Consider the following 17,678-nt stretch of genomic DNA (forward strand, 5'->3'; position numbering starts at 1 on the left):
GACCGTTTTAAACCTTATACACATTCAGTCAATATTCGATTTTTTTCTTTTGTTGGGGTAGAGAAGACCGAACTGGGCAATATTTCTGTTCAGAATTTGTAATTTACCGCGGCCGTATGTGTCCGTAAATGACCGGGTACTTCAGTTCTGTAAACCTCAAAACTAGCTCAGTGCCAGCTGTCACTCGTGAGGTTGGAGTTTGTTCCCTTCATCAAAGCTTGCAAAGAGCGATTGAGTTAAGTCCCCTAATCAATGGCTGGGACAGAGTTTCCTTGGATCTGGTGTACACATCTGTCTTCTGGGCACGTAAGTAGACCACATCAAATATTTCTGTTTTTCTCAGAAGAAACGCATTCGATAAAGACGTTGCTTTCGTTTTGACGTCTCATGGGTATATCACACATTATATGCGGCTTTAATTTCTTTACGAAATCTTTGAAACGATCGGCATCTTGCAGACGCTGCCTCTGCATATCTGCGTCTGTTTTGATCAAAACAAGTCGTGAAAACGTGGCTTCGCTTGGTCCAGCGGTAGCATTCGTTTGCTTTGACATTAACGTGCTTTTAAGGCTGAAAAAGATTTTTAAAAATTCAACTGAATAGCTGTTTTATGAAATCAACGACCACAGTTTGCTCCCACTGACTGAGTTGACCATCACCATCAGTCAACGTGAGCTCAGTGTGGGGAAAAACGTTGATCTGCAGCACGTCAAATTAATGAAGTCACGGGGACTGTCAATGTTTATGACGGATCGATAGATCGGACCTGGCAATGAAGGAGGTAACACGGGGGTTGAGGGAGTGCTGTAAAATAATCAAATTCTACACACTGATCAATTGTTAAACACTGAAAGGCCTGGGGTGTGAGTAAACTATACATTGTGCAATTAAATTTTAATTTTGAAAAGGAGGATTATAATGTATTTTAGGATGAAGTGAACAGTGGCAACAGTTTTGTTAGTTTATTTTTGTTTTGTTTAAAGTTTGTTTATTCATTGGTCAGTTTTGAACCAGTTTGGAATCTAACTCTGAGCGAACGACGAAGAAGAAGAAGAAGAAGAAGAAGAATCTAACTAAATACTCTCTGTGGTGTACTGTTTTCACAGGCAAGGACTCCTTTCGTCAGACTTTACCAAGTGGCGTTGACAGGGTCCCAATGACATTGACACTGGCAGTGAAGATGGATTAGACAGTGGATTTTATTGTCGATACATCCCCTCAGGCCAGGACATTGGCTTACAAGTGTCTGATGAAGGAAGATTGCACCAGGTTCATTTTTCGGTTATGTGCTGCTTTTCTGAGCCTTCAGCCCGTGGAAAACTCTGGTGACAGCTGCTTTTTGTATAGTTTTGAGGCTCTCTGACTTTTTATACAAGTTTGTAAATATGGCAGAAGAACAGAAATCTGCTGAAGAATTTGAAAAGGACTTTCTGGAACTAAAGGAAAGATGCAAGGTGAGCATTAGAAATTTAGATGTTATTAATTAAGTGTTAAAATAGTGTGTTGTTAGTTGTAGGTATAGTTTTTTAAAACCTGGAGAGCACAGAGACATTTTGTGGTTTGCGCTGTATATATATAATACTATAATAATAATAATAATAATAATAATAAATGAGCATTTATATAGCGCAACATCATAACTTTACAATTATGCTCTTTGCGCTTGACACATTTAAAATTAAAACACAGTTATACAAGCATTTACATCTACATTCATAGTCGGCAACGCTTAATTAAAAGCATACACCATCAAAGATACATTACAAAAGATTCTTCCACTAACTAAATAATAAAAACATGAATAAAATAGGTAGTGAAAACAAGGAGTTTAAGCTTTCATTATCATTATTAGAGCTCCTCTTAATGGGTAAGCCTGGCCAAAAATAAAACATGACGTTTTCTCAGAATTGTTTTAACACGAATTTCCAAATTTCACACACTGGTAGGATTTCATAATATTTAAACAAGTAGAAATGATTCCCATTTCCCATCCTCACATTTCTTGAAAAGGGGGGGGGGGGGGGAATCATTTCCCATCCTCACATTTCTTGAAAAGGGGGGGGGGGGGGGGCTGGTGAAGTGGTATGGCAAGAGTTTATTAAGCCCTCTCCTGGGCGAATTGTAAAGATCTTTGTCAAGCACAAAGCTACTGCGGTTTGGTAGTCCAGGATTATTGATTTGCTTTTGTGGCTTTGGGAGTGACAGCCAGTGAGCTTTATACATGGTCGTCAGAGGAATAGGAATGTGCAGTTATATTCCTGAGGCTAGAAGTAGAACTTGATTTCCAACTTTGTGTTAGTTTCAGATGGAGGAATCCGATTATTGTAAACATATGAATAATTTATTTTGTGGATGAGTGTTTAGTGTACAAAGCCTGAAACTGCAGTAATTATATTCACAAAGAGCACTGACACGCAAACACACACACCAGCAGGTCCCGTGGTTCTCCCTTTTGTGAATATATGGTTTTGTGCCTATCTGCCCCTGTATGCACAAGTGCAGATAATAGGCTTATTTAGTACAGACTTTTTTCAACCAACCACATTTGTTTCGTGCCATATAAGGAAGTGCTAATCCCAAATGTTGCGTACACGTCATTTCCGGTTGGCGGTGAAACGAAGTTCACACCAAAAACACAAACGACTTTCGTTGATTTGGGCGATTCTACGATTCTACTTTCGTTGACTTTGTAATCATGTTTTGGTTATTTCTGTATGGAAACCTTTAATCTATTGGATATAGGTTACTTGATCGTTATTTTTAACTGTTAATATCTTCCTACTTAAAGGTCTGGAGTGGACGCTAAAGTCGATCTTTCACTGCATTTCTGTAGCATACATTTGCCTAGGTTGCGCTTGGGAAAATGAAAGATGGCGGCCCGGAGCCGGTTGCCGCTTCACGACTTTAGAGTTCTATGTCTTCCCTAATATAAATAGAATACTTATATTTAAAGGGCAGACCTTAATCTATGAACTGTCTCACTTTGAACAGTTATAAATTGTATGAGTAGAGCTTCGGGTTGCAAATTAATCGCACATAACACACATCGCACATCACGCTTCTTCTGCGAACAGAACTTCTCTGCTGGCGTCAGTCTAAACCGCGACACTTTTTAACACGCGCTGTTGAGTTTCGTTGTGCGCACGCATCCCAGCGGGCAAGAGAAAATGAGGTGGCGAAGAGAAAGTGGTGGGCTTTGTTCTTCTCTCTAAATCTAGCTACTGTCATGAATTTACTTTACACCGCACACTTGCAAATGAACGATTACATGTACCACTGATCATTACTTCTTTTTTTATCATGATCATTTTGGTGTCTTGCTAAGCTTTCTTTCTTTTGGCAATTTAGATGAGATAACCAAGACAGTTTTGGAAACGTTCCAAAGTTTAAAGCCGTCCTTGCCATCCACTTTCCTCCACCGTAAAAAAAATAGTTCAGCAGATCTTCCACAATGATGGCGATGTGTTTGGTAATTTGAAAGGAGTTTTGCCGACTGTGTACGCCAAACGACATCTCTGTCACCAGATTTAGGTTTAGGAATGGTGTTCACCCTTCAAATCCTAATTTTTTGTGTCTGCAAGCTCTGCTGACAAGATTTATTGACTTAACTTTATCGTCTTTGTTTCTTGGGATTTGTTCATAGACCAAAGAATAAACACTAACTGGTATCTGGTTGGAGGGTAAGGATGTTAATGGATTTTTCTCCGCTTATAATGACGTCTGTTCGCTTATAGTGACGTCTGTTCGATCCTATAATTGCTTCACCTATATGAACAAGCGGCAACCCACTCTACCTAGCCTGTAGTGACAGCTGTTCCACTGACAAAAGATTACAAAAATTAATATTTATATTAGCATAAGGAGATAGACAATGAAACAGCTGACCCTTTGCCTGAAAACCACTAAGAGAGTCTGTACATTGAGAAAACACAGTGGAACCCCCTTATTGGCCTCATAAAAATCCCAGAAAGTTAGTTACTGTAGTTTTAAAATTGAGGTAAATTTGTAGATGTAAAAACAGAAAATATGGATAAGCAACTTGTCTTAAAAGCATGTCATCTTAAATTGAGGGATTCACTTTTTTTTTACGTTTTGTATTTGTATTTTTGACCAAAATATGACATTTTACACAGATTGAGGTTGTCAGTGTTCCTACGAGATTGCACCAACAGTCGAGGAAAACAATGACTGTCGAGATCTGTGTAAAATGTCATTTTTGGTCAAAAATACAAATAACATTAATGTATCAATGGATTTTAGTTGGAATTCCTTTTATTTTGTACTTTTGATAGCACACAAACATTGAAACATGCACTCTTTTGTCATCTTGGCTAGCCGCCTAAATATGAGTTTTTCTCGAACTCTGACATCTCATGGCTCAATGAAGGGAAATCAAATGTTCAATCATACATAACTGGTTAGGGGTCTTAGCAACTCTCCAGAATGTTGACCTAGGTTTGTGAAGAGTTTTGACTTATTTTATCAGTCAGTGTTGGTGTCAGCACATTCTGATTGTTGGTGTTGGTTCTGTCTTTACTTTGTTGGCACTACACATACTTACGGTACTTTATTCTTGGAGAATGGCTTTTTCTTACTTTTGCCATTGAGAGGGTATTGAAAGGGAACAGACATGATCAGTAAACAAACAAACAAACTAAACAAAACTAAATTAGAAGGCCATTTCACATTGGCTATTTGTATTATCATCCAGGCAGTACATGTACAACGAATTCAATATTAATGTAGGGACAAAAAGAACACTAAGGCAAAGCAGTTGCAACTTGTGTTGTAACTGTATGCATTATCATCGAGGCAGGGTCATGCGACACATATTTACCTTTGACATTGATGTGTGTATACTATATAGCGGAACCCAACTCTTCAGGCACCCCGAGAAAGAAAAATTCCCCCCTTGTAAGACATTGATTTTTCAGATTTTCTTTCCTTTACCTCTGTAAATTTACCTCCATTTTAAGACTCAATCCTTTTAATGCCACTTACTTTTCACAGACTCTTGGAGGACTTAAATTAGGTTCAACTGTACTTTCAAGTGCATACATTGAGAGTTCCATACACCATAATTATGTGTTGTAAATTAAGTTTGCTGATGAAGAAGAACAACGAAAACAGTTCATAAGTGAGCCATTTCTGGAGTCCTTTCTGCGGCCCAGTCACAAAAAGAATTGGCTTCAAATCTGCATGGTACTCATCTCTTTCACAGCTAGTTGCTTCACCAATTGTTTTTTCCTTTTTCAGATCTTATTCGAGGCTGACCCTTCTCAGGTAGGTTGAAAGCATTATCTCTGTGTTTTATACTCCATGTGTGTGACTGTGACGTAGAAGGGGGAAGCAGGTTTATGGCAGTTAAGGCTATCGCAGTTAATGAACGTTTAATGATATCACAGGTGTCTATTAAGTCATACAAATGAAGTGAACTTGGGTTTTGAAGAATTGTTTGTCCTCTCATTTCGGAGAAGAATGTTTCAAGAGATAAATACAAGTACTTCAGATAAATTGAGGGTATGATATTACTTTGCTGAAATAATTTTGCAGATTGAGGTAGGTTATATATATAGTTATGAGTTGAATTTGTGGTCTGGGTGGCCGAGTGGTAACGCACTTGCGCTCGGAAGCGAGAGGTTGCGAGTTCGACCCTGGGTCAGGGCGTTAGCAATTTTCTCCCCCCTTTCCTAACCTAGGTGGTGGGTTCAAGTGCTAGTCTTTCGGATGAGACGATAAACCGAGGTCCCTTCGTGTACACTACATTGGGGTATGCACGTTAAAGATCCCACGATTGACAAAAGGGTCTTTCCTGGCAAAATTGTATAGGCGCAGATAAAAATGTCCACTAAAATACCCGTGTGACCTGGAATAATAGGCCGTGAAAGGTGGATGCAGCGCCTAAAGGCAGTCGATCTACTGGCCGATGTGAATGCGTGATATATTGTGTAAAAAATTCCATCTCACACGGCATTAATAGGTAACATGCGCCTTGAGTCGCCTTGTGTGGTGAGATACGTGCGCGATATAAATCCTCAAAAATAAATAAATAAAATAAATTCCGCAAAATTGTCAACTCAGAAGAGAAAGCAGCCAGGCTGTATATTTTTTTAATTTTTTTCATGAGGAAGAAATTGCTCTTATCTCATGTAAAAGCCTGGGCAGATCTGTGGTGGTTTACATGATCATTTTTATGAGAGGGAATTAAGGTATCTTTGAACTAAACCTCCATGTCATGGGGTTTTACTGGCTGCTGTGTGGTGTTAGTGGCAGTTACCTATGCAGGTGAATCAGATAGCAGCAAATAATTCTGTTGCTGTAGACATTTATTGATCTAATACATTCAGTATGATGTTCACACTGTGTTTTTGTTTTGAGTATAGTTGTCCCTGTGTGTGTGTCCCGCAGTGGGGCACTGCGGTTATGAAATTAAAGGCCCCTCCTGTTTTTGGAACCGCAGGAGCTTTCTAGTTTGCTGTTAGGTAGATTTTTGGTTCCTCTTTCCTGTCATGCTCTCTTTTTCTTCATGAATTCTTTTCTTTTTTCTGCCTTCTTGCTCATTCACCTGTATTTTTTCCAAAAATCTCTTCTCTTGCCGCTTGTCTCGCGATTCATGTATAGTTTAATCTGTTAGTGTTCTGATGTAAGCCCAGCAGTAGATAGGTTAAGCCTATTTTAACATACTGGAAACTGGTAATCTTCCAGTAGGTATTAATTTAGTTTTACTAAAGCCTGCTGGGACACAAGTAATGGGTTAGTGCATTTGTAAACAGGAATCGCTTGACAAGTGGCCCCCTTCATCCCCCCCTTCCTCGTCCTGATATGGCTCTGCATAGTCGGCTGGACGTTAAGCAACAAATAAACAAACAAACCTGTGTGTGTGTGTGTGTGTGCGTGTGTGTGACCTTCAAATTCATTTTATTGACCATAATTCAGTGTTTTCTGAACTAATGTATGCGTGGGCTGATGTCACCAATTTACCCTGTGCAATTTTTTCTTAACTGTCTTATTTTTACTCATTTTCATTCATAAACACAACAGATGTCAGTCTCTCTTGTTTTTATGTCGGATGATAGGCACAGGGGAATGTTTATGATACAACGGATGGGAAGTCCCATTGTGGTACAGTTGTTTATATATCATACTAAACTGCCATCTTTAATGGCTTTGACATTTGACATGAAGCAAAAAGAAGGCGATTCAAAGAAGAGAACCTCGTTAAAGATTAAGTGTTCAAGAAAGAGAAAGAAGAAACAGGAATATGAATAAAGATGCTTTTGTATTTTACGGTAACATCCATTTTTTGAAGATTTATTACCTTTTGTAAAAAAAAAAAAATTCACAAGGCAGTGTATGTTTCATTATCACAATAAATTTGCCAGGTGTTTGGTCGAACTCAGTTCAGTGATTGTGTCAAAAAGTGTTGTTTTATTTTTGGCATTAAATCAAGTTGGTGTGGTATTCTGTAACATAGGCAGGCACACACAGATGCGTCATTACGCTTGGTTTGTGTGTGCACTAAATCAAATTGAGGAACTTTAAGTGTTTGTCTAACGGTAGCACCCTTCTCATGTAAGAGATCATATTTCCTACCACTGATCTGTCTTTTTTTTTAACCCGGATATTAGCAATCACAATGCTTCTGCTCACACATAAATCAGTCTTTTAATCACACATCACTCCATGTTCACATTGTTCAATGCAGAGGGGAGGGGGCGGGGGGTAATTTCTTGAATTATACAGGGGTGGACCCATTGTATGAGGGGGGAGGGGTGTTTCCCAAATGAGGCAGGGGTACAAGGACTGGTCAGTCTCCTTTCACTTGAACATATACCCAGAATCAACTACCTGTCCTGCTTTCTCAGTTTCTGTGCAGAGTGGGACGTTTTTGCGAATTTAATTTCATAAGTGACAGCAAAACTGATTCATGAAAAAGTTCCCACTCTACACAGGTTGTTGATATTTAAAAGGGTGGCCGAGTGGTAAGTGCACTTGCCTCGGAAGCGAGAGGTTGCGAGTTCGACCCTGGGTCGGGGCGTAAGCAATTTTCTTCCGCCTTTCCTAGCCCAGGTGGTGGTGGGTTCAAGTGCTAGTCTTTCGGATGAGATGAAAAACCGAGGTCCCTTCGTGTACACTACATTGGGGTGTGCACGTTAAAGATCCCACCATTGACAAAAGTGTCTTTCCTGGTAAAATTGTATAGGCATAGATAAAAATTGTCCACCAAATATACCCGTGTGACTTGGAATAATAGGCCGTGAAAAGTAAATATTCGCCGTAATGGCTTGAGATTTACTGGCCGATGTGCATGCGTGATATAATTATTGTGTAAAAAATTCCATCTCACACGGCAGAAATTAATATGTAAAGCGCTTAGAGAACGTCAAGCGCTATATTATAAATCTCCCATATAAATAAATAGATGTTTGGTATGTGTCCGAGTGTAAGGATGCTCTTATCCCATGTAAACTCCTAGACAGACCCGTGGTGGTGAATGTGATGGTTTATGCAGGAAGCAACGTACCTTTAAAAGTAATGATAACAAGAACACATATTTGTGCCTGAAAATGAAAATGTTCAAATGGTAAATTGTCTATTACCTGCCTGTGTGTTGATACAGGCTCACACAGATGCATCGCTACGCCGGTTTTTGCGTGCCTTCCAGGATGTGGATGTGGCATTCAAGATGTTGCTTAAGTACAATAAATGGCGCCGAGAGTTCGGGGTAGATTCCCTGTCACCTGACGACCCCGACATTGCTGAGGAGATGGCCACAGGCAAGGTGCACATTCTGCGTAACCGTGACAACAAAGGCAGGTGAGAAGTCTTGTGACCGTTTATTTTGTACAGAACTTTTTTTTTGCTGACTGACACACACACGTGCACGCACACACGCACGCACGCTCACACACACACACACACACACACACACACACACACACATGCATCCATGAATGCGCACACATGCAAGCATGCACACACACACCATAGATCCCCACATACACACACACACACACTTGCACGTATGGGCCATACTTATACATGCACAGTAAATTAAGTCCTGAATAATCTGTGATGAGCTATACACAAAGGAAGGAGTGTTTATGAATGGTCACACTGATTTGTAAAGAACTAACGGCTCTAAATCAGTCTTATTGTAATAGGATCATATTTATCCCAACAGTTTTGCTTGGTGGCATACGGTTGATTTTCATTCTATTTGTCAGTGCCTTGAAGCAGACAAGTGTTGAATAAGGTTAGGTGAGGTGAGGCATTAGGTGAGGCCTCGTAAGGCCAAATAAGAAGAAATTTAATGTTCCCAATTCCCCAATTGACCCTGTTTTTTCCTCCTGAACCTAGAACATTTTTAGCCAGGTGAAAACGTCAAATGAAATATCAATTGGTATGTGTGACCAGTTGCCAATTTCATTTCTGGAATTTTGATGTTTTTGTTAACCAGTAAAATTTAAATATCCAGTAGTCGATTTGATTTGATTTGATTTGATTGTTGTTGCTTTTTGGGTCCAGCGGACCATATAGGCCAAAACAGGACCCCACAAGTTTAACATTACACTTATTTCAGTAGTCGATTTCCCTGAATGAATTTAGTGACACAGCTTGATTGACATTTGATTATGCTTGTTTGCTTTCAGGCCCGTAATCTATGTTGCTGCAAGGAAACACAATGCATACGACAGAGACATTGACAAGCTGCGGAAATTCCTTGTGTACATCCTGGTATGTCACACGCATTCCTTCTTTGCCACTACTAAAGCAAACGTGTGCAAGATTGCATGTTACACGCTTTGATGCCGAAATCAATTATTTTGATTATGCATTTATTTCTGAACATTTTTACCTTCATATACATTCAGTCACTAACTTAAACACTTATGTTTTCAGTATTTATTTCAAGTGATCACGAACATAGAAAAATGGGTATCAAAGTGTTGTTACATTTTGTTGTGCATTCTGAATAGTGTGCCAACAGGCCTTGGTTAGTCAAACACGTTTTATCTGTGTACTTTGTGTTTGACGGAAAAAGAATAACACCAACCCCGTTCTCCTGTATATAACTGAAAGCCACATTTTCTTCTTCATCAATTTCTGTTTTCAAAAGCTTTGTCAACTTTCCACTTACACGACAAGCTCCCTTTACCAAGCTTCAATTAAGAACCCTGAATACGAAAGGTCAAAACAAAACCATAGGTACTACTTTCACTATCGTCGTCTGCAACGAAAACCGAAAATGGCGAAACGCTTTGCTACGTACACAGAGGACGAAATTTCAAAGAAAAGATCGAACCTTACACCTGTGACTAGGAAAAGTTGCACAGACAGTTCCGTGCGGATCTCACCACGTATCAACGTACATCCGATGCTCAGGACCTCCAGATAGGTGACGCTTTGGCGATTGAGGCTTCGTCTTCAGCTCAAACACGCACGCAGACAGTCAGGCAGGTCTAATCTGCACCAGCGGTGTTGGAAGGGTTTGATTTAGAAACACTCGAATGTTACTTCGACGAGATAAACGAACCAAAAGTCAAAAGTGTGCCCCAAATTCGGAAAATATTTTTTCAAAACGGCACTGTAAAAACCATCAACATCACTGTGAGAAAATAAACAATACAAACACAACCAGTTCCCCTGTGGAACATTTCGGGTGGACTTTCCCACGACCTGACTTACAATATTCCTCCGTGTTCGTTTGCGCTTTGCATTCAATCTGTGTTAGTGCGCGTGTGTGTTTGTGTGTTTAGCTTTCGTTGGTATGTGCTGTTTATAAGTTTATTTTTTTTCATTGAAAGATTCAGAAACGTTGGTTGATACTTTGTTGAATGCATTCAACCAGAAAAGACACGAAACGCATTGAATCTATCTTCTGCGCGCATGCGTGTGTAGGGTATGTGTAAAAGGGCAATTGTGTTTTTCAGTCTTGTTTTGTGCCTGTTATTTCGTCCCCAAAAACTCATTTCTGTCTTTCTATGCCTATGCTGTATGACATAATCGCTATTACGAGTTAGTCGTGTGACAGAGAGTTTTATTGCACACTCGACTGCTGCTGTCTCACTTCGGCTACGCCGTCGTGAGACATCTACAGTCTCGTGTGCAAGAAAACTCTCTGTCACACGACTAACTCGTAATAGCGGGTAATGTTATCCTGTTGTTAACCTTCCACTTACATAGCTGCCAACCCTCCCGGATTTTCTGGGAATCTCCCAAATTTTACAACTTCTCCCTGCTCATATTCAAGATTAAACGGTCCCCCTGGACCCCCTGGCTCCTGGATTTTGACTTCAGAAGGTTGGCAACTATGCTCTTATTATCATAACCATTTGAGGATGAAATTCACTTTCAACCCTTCTTACTCCCTCAGCGGCCAGGATGCTGCTTTTGCGTAAAGTTCTCTCAGTGACTGTTCTTGTCTACATTTGGATCATTTACTTACCCTTCGCTGTTTAGCCTTTCAGTGACAAGATAAATGAGAAAAACATTTACTGGTAGCAAAACATCAGTTAAAAGTGAACAACTTGACTTTGATGTTGGATCAGTGCAGTGTAGACATTTTGGCTGGTCCCAAAGGGTGTACTTTTCATGGCGGGTACAAACTCTATTTGATTTTGGGGCAGGAGTGTCTGCCTGCAAGAAATGTAATGAGAGTGTGATTGACATCCCGAGAGGACACCTCCCAATAAAAGTCACCTTTCGTCTCATATCTTGACCAAAATAAAAGTGTCGCAAAAGGTGAGTCACCTGCAATGTGAGGACACTTTCGGGTTTTAATGGCAGGTACCACTTTGTTATCGAGAGCCGGAGTGGCACAGTGGTTTGAGCGCTTGCCTCTCATGCTGGAGGTCGTGGGTTCGATCCCCATCCAAGACGAATACAAGTACCCAAATTTTCCAAGCGCTCTCCAGTCTAAACCAGCTGGAAATGGGTACCTGTCACCTGATCCTATTTTTATCTTTACTTACCACTTTTTTTTCATCTTTAACAGGAGTCTGCCTGCAAGAAGTGCAACGAGAGTGTGATTGACAACCTGCTCCTCATCTTCGACCTGAAGGGCTTCACTCTGGCCAGCATGGACTACCAGTTTGTCAAGAGCCTCATCTGGTTGTTCTCACGCAACTACCCCGAGCGTCTGGGCAACTGCCTCATCATCAACTCCCCCCTCATCTTCACTGGCTGCTGGACCGTCATTAGCCCATGGTCAGTTGCAGTTGCGACTTTTTTACGATTATTAACGAGTTTAAATGATTATGTGCATCCTCTTTGAGTTACGGGTAGTTGAGGATATGGCGTATTGGCACATCTGTACAGGGCGGGGATGTAGCTCAGTCGGTAGCGCGCTGGATTTGTATCCAGTTGGCCGCTGTCAGCGTGAGTTCGTCCCCACGTTCGGCGAGAGATTTATTTCTCAGAGTCAACTTTGTGTGCAGACTCTCCTCGGTGTCCGAACACCCCCGTGTGTACACACAAGCACAAGACCAAGTACGCACGAAAAAGATCCTGTAATCCATGTCAGAGTTTGGTGGGTTATAGAAACACGAAAATACCCAGCATGCTTCCTCCGAAAACGGCGTATGGCTGCCTAAATGGCGGGGTAAAAAACGGTCATACACGTAAAATTCCACTCGTGCAAAAAACACGAGTGTACGTGGGAGTTTTGGCCCACGAACGCAGAAGAAGAAGGCACATCTGTACTGATGCTTTCCCTTTGGCCAGTGCTCTTTTAGCAATGGATTTTGTGCAACAAAATACATGTGTTTTATATCATTGTAAACTTCCAAAATTCATTCATTTGAGAAACTATTTAGTGTACTTGCATAGCAAAAGCTTCATTGTAATGCAGAAACATTGTAACAAGTTTATTCTTTGCTAGGTTTTTTTTCATACCTGTAATTCTCTGCAAGGGTGTATGCTTCCTGTCACTAAAGCCACTTGTTTTGATATGCCAAACCAGTCAAACCAAATCTCAACCACCATTATATCATCATAATAGATGATGTTTGGAAAATAATCTGTCATGATATTTAATCTGTGTGGCAGAGTAAGAGCCCCTTTCACTGTGCCAAGCTTTTCAAAGCGAGGCGAAGCAACTCGCACAGAGAAAGGAGCAAACCAGCTGTAGGCAGTTTTTGTATGAAACACAAATCCTCTAGCTACTGGAAAGCTGATTTTATTGAAGTCAAAAGCAAACTGTGTCCAGTTATTGCTTGTGTCCAGTTAGTTTAAACATTTTTCATTTAATAAATATTGGGTGACAGATATAACTTGGGGAACGCAACAAGCTATGCACGGCATACAGTTGATATCTCTAAACTGGAAATGGAAAGTGTTCATGAGTTTTGGAGGTTGCCGATTTCTTACATCTGTCCCACACTGACACTCATGCCCCACTGCCATTGTGTATCATGTCACTGACCCTTAGCTTGAATGTAATTTGGCTGTGTGTATCCTCTTTCAGTTACTGGTAGTTTAGAGTTGGTGTATCTGGTCACATTCACTCGGATGATCTCCCTTTGGTTGTGCAATCCGTATGGGTCAGAGCGATCGGTTGGCGATTTCTTTTCAGTATTCTCACGTTTAAACTGGTAAAACCGGCTGCCAACGCCCTGACATACATGTTAATTTTGTTGTTGTTGTGTGTGTTTGTATGTTTTTCTGTCAAATATGAATTGATGCCCTGAATGTACCTAATTATGTATGGGCAAGGTATGCCTGAACGATAACACATTTGTCCTTGTCCCTGGTAAAATGCCTGCAAATTCCAGCTAAAGTGAACACTGTTTTTCCTTCTCTTTGCGCAGGCTGAACGAAGTGACGGCGAGCAAGGTGACCTTCGTGTCAGACGAGACAGAGCTTTGTAAGTACATCAACCCCGATGCTCTGCCTCCTGACGACTCCTGAGACGTGGCGGATCTATTGCTTCTACGCCGACCCCCGACTGCCTGATGAATCTCTACGCAATCCACTTGTTTAACTCTTTCTCTATGTGCAATTTCAGTGTTGTGGCCTTCCGTTGGTGCATTTTGTAAGGTCACAGGGGATGAAGGGGAGTGTGCAATACTAGGGAAGGGTGCAATAGCAATGTATTTATGTACAGTTCCCGGCAAAGGAAAATACCACTCTCGCCTACACTGTTGTGAGCGTTTTTTCTTCTCATAAATAATTTTTGCTGTAAAATTAATACCAAGCTGAAAAGGTAAATCAAAACTACAAGTAAAACAAAGAGCACCCCCCATTTTAAGACCCCCCCAATTTAAGACTCCCTCCCTTTTAAGACCCTGTTTTTTCAGACTTTTTGTTCATAACCTCTGTAAATTTACCCCCATTTTAAGACTCCCTCCCTTTTAAGACCCTGTTTTTCTCAGACTTATTGAGGTCTTAAAAGGGGGGTTGCACTGTAGCAACAGTTTGGGCACAAATTTCATTTTGCTTTTGCCGGGAGCTGTACAGGAGTTTAATAGCATCTTTAACTTTTGTTTTTTTCTGTTTTGTTTAAAATGTTTCCTTCTTTTTAGCCCTATAGCTCTCTGTCATTTCTTGTCATACAGGAGTTGAAGAGCACTATTTCGTGTTTTGTTGTTGTCTGAAACTGTACGACAAAGTCAAGACAGTTGCAGATGTATTTGGGAAACAGAAAGGATGGTCTTGAGTCAGTAGGAAACAAATAATACATGTATTCTGCAAACAAAGGTTGGTGGCGGTTCTGACGATGAAGAGAAAAGTATTGGATAATTGGTAAACAAATAATTGTACCATTCATTTTGTATATATATGTTAATATAATATATTAACATAATTATACAAAATGAATGGTACAATATATTAACATATACAAAATGAATGGTACAATTATTTGTAACTTATTGCAGACCAAAATGTTTTAGAACAAAGCAGTTTTTTTAATACCTGTGATAAAAGGAATAGAATATAAAAAAAGAATATTTTTGGGAGGAAAAAGAGAAAGGCAAGGAGATGGTTAACATTATGTGACGAAAATATCATACAACGACGCATACTTTTTATTTGTGGTCACAAATTGTTTATATTCTTTGCAAAGTCTATATTTTGTGCAAGCTGTGAATGTTGCATCTTTTGTGATCTGTTACTATGTGTGTTTTTCTTCAACTTTACTGTTTTTCTGCACCTACGAGTACACATTTTGACATCATCAATTTGCTAAGTTATCAAAAAGTTATTTATTTTGGTGTGCTGAGCTATAACAAACATAATAACAGACATCATTTTCAAATTTTTTGTGATCTCATTTTCTGTAAAATGTTAACATAATTATGGCTGATTGGATACGTTAATCATACTGTCCTCAATGCTAGTGGGGTTTTCTTTTTACCTCCGATTTGAATCTCACCATGAGAATGCGACGTCTAAAACTATAACACAGGATGACGTAGCTAAGAAGAAGGAAAAACAGATTGTGGAGAAGTATGAGAAATTAGAGATACGGGTGAAAGGTTTTAGTGCCTGAAACAGCTAGTGTCCCAAACACAGCAGACAAGGAAGTGTTATCAACAACTTTTGTCTGTGAGTGTGTAAAAGAATAAGTTGTACTTGTGTTCTTTGCTGTCTTATTACAGCCGAACGAGCACCCCACCACCCTCCTCTTTAAGACCTCCACAAATCATTGGGTCTTAAAGGGAAGGAGTCTTGAAATGGACCTCCCGCGGGTTAGGGGGAAGAATTTACCCCATGCTCCCCAGCATGTCGTAAGAGGCGACTAACGGATTCTGTTTCTCTTTTTACCCTTGTTAAGTGTTTCTTGTGTAGAATATAGTCCATGTTTGTAAAGATTTTAGTCAAGCCGTATGTAAGAAATGTTAAGTCCTTTGTACTGGAAACTTGCATTCTCCCAGTAAGGTAATACATCGCACTACGTTGCAAGCCCCTGGAGCAAATTTTTGATTAGTGCTTTTGTGAACAAGAAACAATTGACAAGTGGCTCTATCCCATCTCCCCCCTTTCCCCGTCGCGATATAACCTTCGTGGTTGAAAACGACGTTAAACACCAAATAAAGAATAAAGAAAGTCTTGAAATGGTAAATTTACGGACGACATGGACAAAAAAAAGTCTAAAAAAAGAAAAAAGGGGGAAGTCAACACTTTCTACCCCACCTATGTTGACCAATTTTTTTTTGGTCGAGACCAGCTGAGCTGCAGCAGGTCACTCAGAATTGTAGTAACTGTGTAGAAACTGTGCTGGAATGCAGGCGTTAGATCGACGTTACAGTAAGCGACTGAAGCTAACAGTCTGAGCGGATATATACGTACTTGGTCAGATAGAGCCATATGAGTGGGTACGGATATATCCGTACCTGGGAGACAATGAGTCAGGAGGGTATTAGATAAAAAAGAAAGCGGGAAGCCTTCAATCAGGGGGGGGGGGGGGGGGGGGGGGGGGGGGGGGTCTTTAAAGAAGGTTCCATGGTAATTGCATCTTATGTTGACCGACATATCACAAATAATTTATTTTGTATCATACTTGTGATTATCACCCAAGGCATTTTTCACGGGCTGGCTTTGTACCTGACTTGCATATTTAAGTGCCAAGCAAAAAGTTCATGATGCAACTCGCACCGGCTGAGCTGTAGATGAAAGACTTTCCTCGTTTCTTTCAATTATTGTGATAATGTTGTTTGCTGGTGAATAATAATTTTGATTGACATAATTAGTGAATTGAAATTTGACCCTCTCACTCCTTTGTCATAGTTGAGTGGCTTGCTACAAGAAAGAAAATATTTATCCCATTGTATTTCTAGATTTGTCTGTGATAGTAAGTTTGGTTCTAGTCATATCATTTTATTTGTGTGTATGGGTGTTAACATTACTTCTTTTCTGATGCATTTGCTGATTTATTTGTAATGCTAGTCTGATATTTGTGTATGATGTGTGGCTCATAAGTGATGTTGCCTTTGGAAAATTTACTTTGTTAAGTGGTATTTCAAGAAGCATACACTCACAGAACTGCATTAGCTAAAAAAATCAATTTGTATTGAATGTTGTATTGATGTTGCATTAAGAAAAATAAACTTTCTGAAGTGTATTTTAAAAAGCACATATTTACTAAATTACATTAGCTTGGAAGTGTGATGCAATATGGTTTTTTTTATTGTTGCTGTGAAAGGATCATCATTTTGTTTGCTGAATTTTTCAGCAGTGAGTAGGTGATATATCATTTGCACGTGCAGTTGTAATCTTTCCCACACAAAAAAATTGTTGTTAAAAAGACATATAAAATTAGCAGGAACACTATTCCTATGAAATTCAAACGTCATGATTTTTAGTTCTGAAATGAAGCAGATCTTTTCCTTTTATTTCAGGGCTTGGCAATGCCATATCTCATGACTGCTGTATCTTGTTTACAATGGTGTTCAGTAGTTTGTTGTTGTTGTTGTCTTCAGCAGTCTTGCAGCCTAATATTGACGAAGTGGTGTTGTATTCATAATGTGGCATATTTTACAGATTCTTTGTGGTGCAAAACTAATAAAAGAACACACTATGTTGAATTCTGAAAACATGTCTGTGTCTGCTGGTGGTAAAGTGAAGTGTGTGAGTGTGTGTGTGTGTGTGTGCATGTGTTGGTTGCTATGTTTGATTGCATGTGACCCATAAGTAGAGCTGTAAGTTAAACGGTAAACGGTAGGATTCCCACTTTA

At 39.8% G+C, this 17,678-nt stretch overlaps 1 protein-coding gene across 1 annotated transcript; it reads left to right on the forward strand.

Annotated features, from left to right (window-relative positions):
• Nucleotides 1-235: 235 nt before the first annotated feature.
• LOC138968817 (uncharacterized) lies at nucleotides 236-15,239 on the forward strand. The gene is made up of 7 exons (XM_070341467.1): nucleotides 236-306; nucleotides 1,107-1,454; nucleotides 5,257-5,283; nucleotides 8,621-8,817; nucleotides 9,654-9,738; nucleotides 11,999-12,210; nucleotides 13,812-15,239. The coding sequence occupies exons 2-7, from the start codon at nucleotides 1,386-1,388 to the stop codon at nucleotides 13,909-13,911; spliced, it is 690 nt and encodes a 229-aa protein (XP_070197568.1). The 5' UTR covers nucleotides 236-306; nucleotides 1,107-1,385; the 3' UTR covers nucleotides 13,912-15,239.
• The last annotated feature ends 2,439 nt before the right edge of the window (nucleotides 15,240-17,678 follow it).

This window comes from Littorina saxatilis, linkage group LG6 (genome assembly GCF_037325665.1).
Source record: "Littorina saxatilis isolate snail1 linkage group LG6, US_GU_Lsax_2.0, whole genome shotgun sequence".
Classification (NCBI taxonomy): Eukaryota; Metazoa; Mollusca; class Gastropoda; order Littorinimorpha; family Littorinidae; genus Littorina; species Littorina saxatilis.